Source organism: Epinephelus fuscoguttatus, linkage group LG3 (genome assembly GCF_011397635.1).
Source record: "Epinephelus fuscoguttatus linkage group LG3, E.fuscoguttatus.final_Chr_v1".
NCBI classification, from domain to species: Eukaryota; Metazoa; Chordata; class Actinopteri; order Perciformes; family Serranidae; genus Epinephelus; species Epinephelus fuscoguttatus.
In genome coordinates, this window is record NC_064754.1 from 14,940,701 (window position 1) to 14,950,627 (window position 9,927).

Below are 9,927 nucleotides of genomic sequence, written 5' to 3' on the forward strand. Positions count from 1 at the left end.
GGACTGATAAACACCTCATTGTCTTCATTGGTAGTTGTCATGGTGATGTCTCAGACGTGGTCATATACTGAGACTGTAAATCCTGCCTTCCTTATGACAAATGCTCTGCAGCCCTTAAATCACATCATCTGGTTGTGCCTTCTTCTCCTGCAAATGTATAAACGCTGACTGGACAATTAACACTGTTTGACTCAAGGTCTTGTCAAAGCTTTATCATTTATTTCTCCAAAATGGTGGTGGCTTTATAATTGCTTGACTTTGTCTTGGCTCATCCCAGCCCTCTACCTTGTTCACTAACAAGGGGACTTTGATTGTACTAAACCTCACTGGATTGAGCAGGAATAGTGTTTCTATAGGTGCTGATTTTATTCAGATAATCAGAATCAGATAAAGCAAACCTCTGTTTGATACACAAGAAACACATTTCATAACATTCCATCCTCACAAGTTTGGTAATGTTTTCTCATCCAGTGAGGAAGTCTAACCTCTCAGTTGCCCCTTTATCTGTTGGAAAAGAAAATGTGCTTACAGTAATTTCTTTTTCTGTTTCAGTTCCAACCTTCCTTTCTTTCTGCAGGCTGCCTCGTGGATTTCTACTTCATTACTTTTTTCTCCGTCTATCATTAATGTCTTATTGTGTTTTTGTGTGTCTGTGTGTGTGAACGTGTGTGTTTCAGAGTGGACCAAATCCTTGGGAAAGGCCAGATCCCTCTGGATAAGAAGATTCGGGAGAAGCTGCTGTCTGATGGAGATATGCTAGAGGACATGAGCATGCTGGGTCGTGTCTGTAAGGTGGAGCGGCAGGTCTGTGTTCTGCGTCTTGTTTTGTTTTCTAATCATGTATTAAATAACCGGCAACCAGTGTTCATTTCATCTGTTTATGGCACAGACCCATTCCTCTTATAGAAGTGAACTGGCCTGTGACTGATTGGCGTTATAGTGACAAAGAGGACAGCTAAACACACCAGGGCCATAATCACCCATTCCAGATACACAGATAACACCTTCTGTGACCCAACTTTTTATGACACACTATACTGACTTGTTATAACATTTAATATACTATACTATGATGTGTTTTTCATTTTTTGGTGATTTTTGACGACATACTATGCTACAATATTTTCAGGTTTTTGATGACATATTATCATGACTTTTATTCATGATTTTTGAAATACTAAACTATGGCATTTTTTTCACAATTTAAGATGACATATGATACTATGAGGTTTTTTCATGAATTTTGACAATATACTAAACTAAGACCTTTATTTGTGATGTGTGACCACATATTTTTCTTGATTTTTGATGACATACTATAGTATGATGTTTTTTTCGCAATTTTTTGACAACATACTATACTATGACGTTTTTTCATGGTTTTTGACAACATACTATACTATGATGTTTTTTCATGATATTTGATGATATACTATTCTATGACATTTTTTCATAATTTCTGACGACATACTATACTACGACGTTTTTTCATGATTTTTGACAACATGCTATACTATGACATTTTTTCATGGTTTCTGATGACATAGTATACTATGACGCTTTTTTATAATTTTTTTAATGACATACTATGACGTTTTTTTCATGGTTTCTGATGACATAGTATACTATGACGCTTTTTTATAATTTTTGATGACATACTATACTATGACTTTTCTTCATGATTTTTGATGACATACTATACTATGACTTTTTTATGGTTTTTGACGACATACTATACTATGACTTTTTTTTATGGTTTTTGATGACATACTATACTATGACTTTTTTTTATGGTTTTTGATGACATACTATGATGCTTTTTCATAATTTTTGACGACATACTATACTGTGACTTTTTTCATGATTTTTAACAACATACCATATTAATTTTTTTTAATATTTTTGCAGCATACTATGCTGTGATTGTTTTTGATATTTTTGACGACATACTATGCTATGACGTATTTTTCGTGATTTTTATAGTATTTCGTCAAGAATCACGAAAAAAAGTCATAGTATAATATGTCAACAAAAGTCATCAAAAATCCTCATAGTATAGTATGTCATCAAAAATGAAAAAGCGTCAGAGTATAGTATGTCATCAAAAACCATGAAAAAACGTCATAGTATAGCATGTCATCAAAAATCATGAAAAGAACGTCATAGTAATGTATGTCATCAAAAACCATGAAAAAAACATCATAGTATAGTATGTCATCAAAAATCATAAAAAAGCGTCATAGTATACTATGTCATCAAAACCCATGAAAAAATGTCAAAGTGTAGTATGTCATCAAAAATCATAAAAAAAGTTATTGTATACAATGTTGTTAAAAATCATGAAAAAATGTCATCGTATAGTATGTCGTCAAAAACCATTAAAAAAAAGGTCATAGTATAGTATGTCATCAAAAATCATGAAAAAAGTCATACTATAATATGTCATCAAAAATCATGAAAAAAGGTCATAGTATAGTATGTCGTAAAAAATTATGAAAAAGCGTCATAGTATAGTATGTCATCAAAAACCATAAAAAAAAAAGTCATAGTATAGTATGTCATCAAAAATCATGAAGAAAAGTCATAGTATAGTATGTCATCAAAAATCATGAAAAAACTTCCTAGTATAGTATGTTGTCAAAAACCATGAAAAAATGTCATAGCATAGTATGTTGTCAAAAATCATGAAAAAACATAGTAGTACACCATGTCGTTAAAAGTCATGAAAAAACATTATAGTCTAGTATGTCATCAAAAATCATGAAAAAGCGTCATAGTATAGTATGTCGTAAAAAATTTCGAAAATATGTCATAGTATAGTATGTCGTCAAAAATCATGAAAAAAGTCATAGTATAGTATGTCATCAAAAATCATTAAAAAACATCATAGTATAATATGTCATCAAAAATCATGAAAAAAAGTCATAGTATAGTATGTCATCAAAAATCATTAAAAAACATCATAGTATATGTCATCAAAAATCATGAAAAAAAGTCATAGTATAGTATGTCATCAAAAATCATGAAAAAAAGTCATAGTATAGTATGTCATCAAAAATCATTAAAAAACATCATAGTATAATATGTCATCAAAAATCATGAAAAAAAGTCATAGTATAGTATGTCATCAAAAATCATTAAAAAACATCATAGTATAATATGTCATCAAAAATCATGAAAAAAAGTCATAGTATAGTATGTCATCAAAAATCATGAAAAAAGTCATAGTATAGTATGTCGTCAAAAATCATGAAAAAAAGTCATAGTATAGTATGTCGTCAAAAATCATGAAAAAAAGTCATAGTATAGTATGTCATCAAAAATCATGAAAAAAGTCATAGTATAGTATGTCGTCAAAAATCATGAAAAAAGTCATAGTATAGTATGTCGTCAAAAATCATTAAAAAACATCATAGTATAATATGTCATCAAAAATCATGAAAAAAAGTCATAGTATAGTATGTCATCAAAAATCATGAAAAAACATAGTAGTACACCATGTCGTTAAAAATCATGAAAAAACGTTATAGTCTAGTATGTCATCAAAAATCATGAAAAAGCATCATAGTATAGTATGTTGTAAAAAATTTCGAAAAGATGTCATAGTATAGTATGTCGTCAAAAATCATGAAAAAAGTCATAGTATAGTATGTCGTCAAAAATCATGAAAAAACATCATAGCATAGTATGTTTTCAAAAATCATGAAAAACGTGATAGTGTAGCATGTCATCAAAAACTGCGAAAAATTGTCATAGTATAGTTTGTCATCAAAAATTATGAAAAAACCTCATAGTATAGTATGTCAAATAAGTCATGGTATGGTATGTCATAAAGTCATAGTATAGTATGTCTGCAAAAATCATGAAAAAAGTCATAGTATAGTAGTCAAAAAAATGAATGTATAGTATGTCATTAACAGTCATAGTGTAGTATTTCAATAAAGTCAAAGTAAAAGTCATAGTATGTCACAAAAAGTCAGTTTAGTATGTCAAAAAAATTACAGTATAGTATGTAAAAAAAAAAAGTCTTAGTATAGTATGTCAAAAAAGACTGATTATACTGTGTCCAAAAATGCTACAAAAAGTCATAGTATAGTATGTCATAAAAATGTTTTAAAAAAATCACAGTATAGTATGTCAAAAGATGCTATAAAATATCATGGTACAGTATGTCCAAAAAAATGATATCGTAAAGAATGAGCAGAGACTTACTGAAGAATAATTTAATACAAACTGTACAATACAATGGATGGTGAAAAGTTTTTAATATTTAGGGTGTAAAGAAGCCATGCTTAGTTCAGGAATAATCCCCATAAACACTGGTGGTGGAGGTGAGGAGAGGGATGGCTGAAGGATGATGGGATGAGGAGCAGGACTGGGCAGCAGATGAGCTGGAGACTGAAGGTGAACTAGGTGGAGGAGGGTCCCATCTGTTCGTTCTAGACAAACAACTGACAGCAGCAGAGAGGAGAAAAGTTTTAAAACTTGACAGCAACAATATGATTGGTTAAGGAAGACCCTGGCCAAAATCTGGTTGCATTAATTAAAGGTGATGTCCATAGTCATCTAATTGAGAAGAAGCCAAAGAGAAGCAGAGAGAACTTTCACGATAACTTTTATAGCACTTTATGACATACTATACTATGACTTTTTATGACACACTATACTATGATTTCTATGGCATTTTATCACATACTATGACTTTGAATTTTTTTGACATACTATGCTATGACTTTTTATGACATACTATACTATATAATACACTCTGACTTTTTTGACATTTTTTGACATAATATACTCTGACTTCTTTGACATTTTATGACATACTATACTATGACTTTTTGACAAACTATACAATGACTTTTTGTGGCATTTTATAACATAATATACTATGACTTTTTTGACATACTATATTATGACTTTTTGACATACTATACTCTGACTTTTGACATTTTATGACATGCTATACTATGACATTTTTTGGCATACTATACAGTGACTTTATATGACATACTTTATTATGATTTTTATTTCTTGTATCTTATTTCTTATTCCTGCACCCCTCTGTTCTCACAGGTCCAGTCGATTGAGTCAAAGCTTGACTCCCTGCTTGACATCTATCGTCAGGTTTTGCGCAAAGGCTCCTCTTCAGCCCTCACGCTCGCCTCTCTGCCCCTGTTTGAGTTGGAACAAACCTCTGACTACCACTCCCCCGTCTTCAGCAAGGACCTGTCGTGCTCCACCCAGGTCAGCAGCAGTGGGGCACCTCCCCCTGGCAGCTGCATCACACGCTCCTCAACCAACTCCCACCTCTCCCAGGGTGGACTCCATCTCATCCTGGCGCCGCCCAGCGAGCTCAATGCCTCCTCTTCAACCGGCCTGACATCCTCTTCTTTCAGCCCATCACCGCTGCCTCATCACCATCATCATCACCACCACCACCATCGCCATCCTCATCACCATCATCATCCCCCGCCTCAGGCCACCACACCTGAAAGTGGCACAGATGAGGCTGTGGGGAGTTCTCCACCCATCCTCACCCCCAATAGTATCAGCAGTGGTGGCGGCGGCGGAGTTGGAGATGGAGGGTTTCCTCTTCTGGCAAGGCTTCCACCACCACCCCCTCCCAGCCGGAGTGGGGGCCAGGGCAGCTTGCTACGAGCCACTTCCACGGACATGGAGGACTTCTGTGGAGGTCTAGGGATGCAGATGGAGGACAACAATGTTGGGGAGGACCTTAGCCTTGGGTTGGGACTGGGCAGCCTGGGACAGAAGCTACAGGGCGGCACCAACAGCAATGGCAGGTTAAATACTAAGGAGGAGAGCTCCTGGAGGAGACATATGAGCCTGGAGCTGCAGCCTCTGGTGCCACCAGCTGTGGGCTGCTGCTCTGGCCCCAGCCAGGCAGACCGGGGCTTGGGCAAGTCAATGTCGGTGCAGGACCTGATGCAGGCAGCCCCAGGGACTGTCCAGGACACCCACCACAGCCACAGCCTCTCATCTCCGAGCCCCAGTACAAGCAGTGACTCCCCCATTGGCTTCCACTGTAGCCAAGACCCTGGGGGAGGAGGGGGTGGTGGTGGTATAGGCAGGAGTGGGGGAGGTGGATGGGGTGAGGATGACCTCTTTATCAGTGACAGGGACATTGAGACACAGGGATTTGACTTCCTGTCACTGGGGACTGCTGAGGCCCACACCTACTCCACGGAGCTCCTGAGGACAGGGAGCAGAGCAGGGGCAGGGTCCCAAGGCTCTAACCGTAACCTGGCTAGTGGTCACACATCCTCGCCTTCGGCTGGCAACTCCGAATTGCTGAACATGCCGCACGTGCGGCTAAAATAAACTGGCCTACATGTTCAGAAGGCACGCAAATCTCACCTCACAGAGACGGTTTTTATCCTTTTTGGAGGGGAGTGGGAGGGCGGGAATATTACAGTGGGTCCTTTTTTTGTTTATTTTCATGTTGATCCATTTGATAAGAATCACAGTATTTTCATACAGGCTGATCACATAGGGCATATCATTGCATGAGTTACTCCTAGTTTTGTGTGATTAACAAATCTGAGCTAAAAGATGAAGACAGAACCCAAAAACCTGAGACGTTGCTATGAAACAAAACCAACTTAACTCAGTCCTGAATGACGGTTGGTTGATATTTGACCTTGAGACAGAGCATGAGCATTGCATGTTTTCAGTCAAAGGTACTGAGTTTAGCAAGATAGTTTACACTTCAGTAGACAGGAATGGAAAACAAACACTTCGGGAGAATGGCCTTGAGAATTCCACACCATCTTTTTTAATAGAAAAACATTGGACTTAACACTTACATGTGCCCACGTACACGGGATCGATTTCTTGTCTCTCCAGTCATATGACAGGCCTCCATACTAAAGTGAATGTTACCTCACCATTGCCATACTTTGCATTCTTGATAACTGTCAGTAATTCTTTTTTTATTTCCATAGCATTGCTCATGTTAGGAAACCAGACAACCCCCTGACATTTAAGTCCTTAAATCATATCAAATACTATCCTGAACCAATGACTTTGGTTACCTGCAATCTTCTCAAAAATCCCACACAAGGACTATAACAGCACGATTTATTTTTTTTAAAATGTATTCTTTCTACAGTTTCAGATATCCATTGGTTTGCAATAATGTCTGTACTGTAAATCAATTAACAGACTCCTAAAACATGCTTGAGGTTTGTAATCCATCACAGGGGGGATATAAGGTCTTTTTTGTGAATGTTACATGATCAGTGTGTGATTTAGGGCTGCACCCGACTCAGAAGTATGTCAGTCGAATCAGGTTTGGCTTTTCAATACGAATATTTGGGTATCCATTTCTTATATTCCATACAGAGCTTGAGAGTTTAAAAAGGTTTCAGCAGTATATTCAGGGTGACAGTGGCGTTCACGTTCATTGTAATATAGTAAACAAGCCAAATTAGTTCTCCAAGCTAATGTGTGCTAACTGTGCTAGTGACACATCGGTAACATTCAACATCTTTTGCTGACACTTGATATCAAACAAAAGCCAGAGACTGTATTGTATGAAGTTGCTGTGAGCTGTAAATTCACCATCTCTAAGTAGAAGGCAGAAGATAATGTATCTCAGAGCCTCTCTTTCTCCAGGCAGCTGCCTTCGTGTCATTCAGACTGGCCCTGGGTCTGGGTCTGCAGCTGCCTGTGCCTGGAGAGCAGCATGAAAGCAAGGAGCGCTCACTCTGCAGCTACATCTGGGGACCAAAATGTCCCCAGATGTAGCTGCATGCTGACTGCCCAAAAACAACAACAAAAAACAAAAGATTGCTCAACTTGAAGGATCTCAGTGGCACGACTGACAGTTCAAATCTTTGTCTGTCAGGGTGCAGCCCTAGTGTGGTTATGCAGTTTAAGTGCAGGTAGTTTTGAAAGGTCTGTGTTGCATTACCTCATAACAATAATGTCACTGTAACAGAAATGACTTGAATAAGCAAGTTTGGAAAGTCTGCTAACTAATTTACATCAGACTGCCAACATGCATCCAAATTTCTGAAACACAGTATGTGATGTCCATGTTATTTGTGGTGAATAGGCTGAAGCATGCAAACCTGCAGGACTGGCCCTTTATTTTTCTTTTTTTCTTTTAGCTAAACTGAATTGGTGTCTTATTTTGGGAGTCTTAACCATAACCTGGAAAGCCCGGGCCAAAAAAGAGAAATATCAGTGTTACTGTAACTGCCAAGTATTGGGACGCTTAGTGATGTCACTTCTGCCAATGGTCAGCTGTAATATGACATGCACCATCTTTGCATCACATGTACACACCTGTATACGCACACAGCCAACTGTGACTCATGTTCATTATACTGTGGAGTTTCTTCGAGAACAAGGAGCAGTTTTATTTTCAGATAAGTTATACACCGGCCAGTTGGTTTCCCAGCTGATGACAGCCATGGATTGAAACACATCTTGAATGTCATTTCTTGGTTTAAAAATCAGCTCGATGTTTTGTGTGTTTTAGCAAAGCACTTTGTTTTGGTTCGGAAACAGATACACTGAAAGAAAAGTTCAGACATCTAACTTTGTATTGCATTTGGCTTTTTGCCACCCTGTTTTTACACGCAAGGAAGATCTCTTATTTAAATCAGGGTCAATGTTTGCTTTTTTTTCATACAGTGTCATATGGGATTATTTTTGCTTCCTTGAAGTGAACTCGCTGCAGAATGTATTCCTGTTGCATGGTACAGAATCAGGTGCATCAGGTAAGGTTGCGCGGATCTCTTCAAGGTGTAGGAAAATAATAGTAGCGCCGCAAGCTGCAGGTAAATACTACCCATAAAGAATCCAAAGCCTCAGTGGTGACTAATCACCCTTAGCTAGCAGTACCTCAGTGAAGACCCTATCAAAGACTAGAGTATATGTGAAGGAGGCTGGGGGTCAGAGGTGGATTTTACTTTCTTTCAGATATTGAAATATATTTTGCATGAAGAGGTTGTCATATTCAAACCTATCTATAACTGAAAATGAATGCCATGTCATTAAGACAGATCACTATTTATGGTTCAGCCTGATTGCATCAGAAGTAAAAAAAAAAAAAAGACCTCAGCTCTGATATGAAGTCAGTACATACAGTATATTGGTGCCTTGCTTTTGTGGTACATATTCATCTCCATATCTACGATTTCCTGAAAAGTGCATTAGGTTCCTCCAAACAGAAATGGTTCCTCGTTTTCTCTCCTTGTAGATGTTCTGACTTGAGGCATTTTATGTTTGTTTTTTTTAAATTTAGAGATCATTTTGCTACTGGGCATAAAACGGGCCTTTGACATGTCAACATTCTGTCTCGTGTCTTTTAATTTATTTAAATTATGTGCACATATTTACACATAGTAATAATCTCAGTTAGATTTATGAAGCCTGTAATGTAATGAAAATGCAAGTGAACTTTTATTCTCATTCATCAATAAAGGAAATTCTATGAAGACTTAGAATTTTGTTTTCTCGTCATCATTCTCTGAAAAGACAGAGGTTCTTCAGTGGTTCATTTTACACAAAGGCGGCAACATTTCTCGAAATGTCAGCACTGACACAGCAGCCCTTGTTGGTTTGGATGCACATGCACTATTCCTTTTTTGGTTTTAGGCAGTGTTGCCAACTTGGCAACTTTCTCACTAGATTTAGCTACTTTTCAGACCCTCATAGCAACTTTATTTCTTAAAAGCAACTAGCAACAATGTGAGTTGTTCAGACTATCCGTGAAAAAAAAAAAAAAAAAAAAAAGATGTTGTAATTTAGTCCAATGCGCGCTGTTCAGAGTAAGCACAGTCCACAGCTGTTCCGCCCTCAGTGCAGGGTCTCTTCTGTGCAGTAGGTGTGTGATAGACAGAAGGAGAGGAGACACCGCTCGCCATTAAGTTCAGTTTTATTGGTTTTCTATGG

The 9,927-nt window shown here is 37.3% G+C and overlaps 1 protein-coding gene across 2 annotated transcripts in view; it reads left to right on the forward strand.

Moving 5' to 3' along the window:
• kcnq5b (potassium voltage-gated channel, KQT-like subfamily, member 5b) overlaps nucleotides 1–9,465 on the forward strand; it is a 168,348-nt gene extending 158,883 nt beyond the window's left edge. For both annotated transcript variants that reach the window (XM_049571783.1, XM_049571784.1), the window contains exons 13-14: nucleotides 678–804; nucleotides 5,077–9,465. In XM_049571783.1, the coding sequence (XP_049427740.1) occupies nucleotides 678–804; nucleotides 5,077–6,342 (1,393 nt within the window). In that variant the 3' untranslated portion in view covers nucleotides 6,343–9,465. The remainder of the gene's footprint in view (nucleotides 1–677; nucleotides 805–5,076) is intronic.
• The last annotated feature ends 462 nt before the right edge of the window (nucleotides 9,466–9,927 follow it).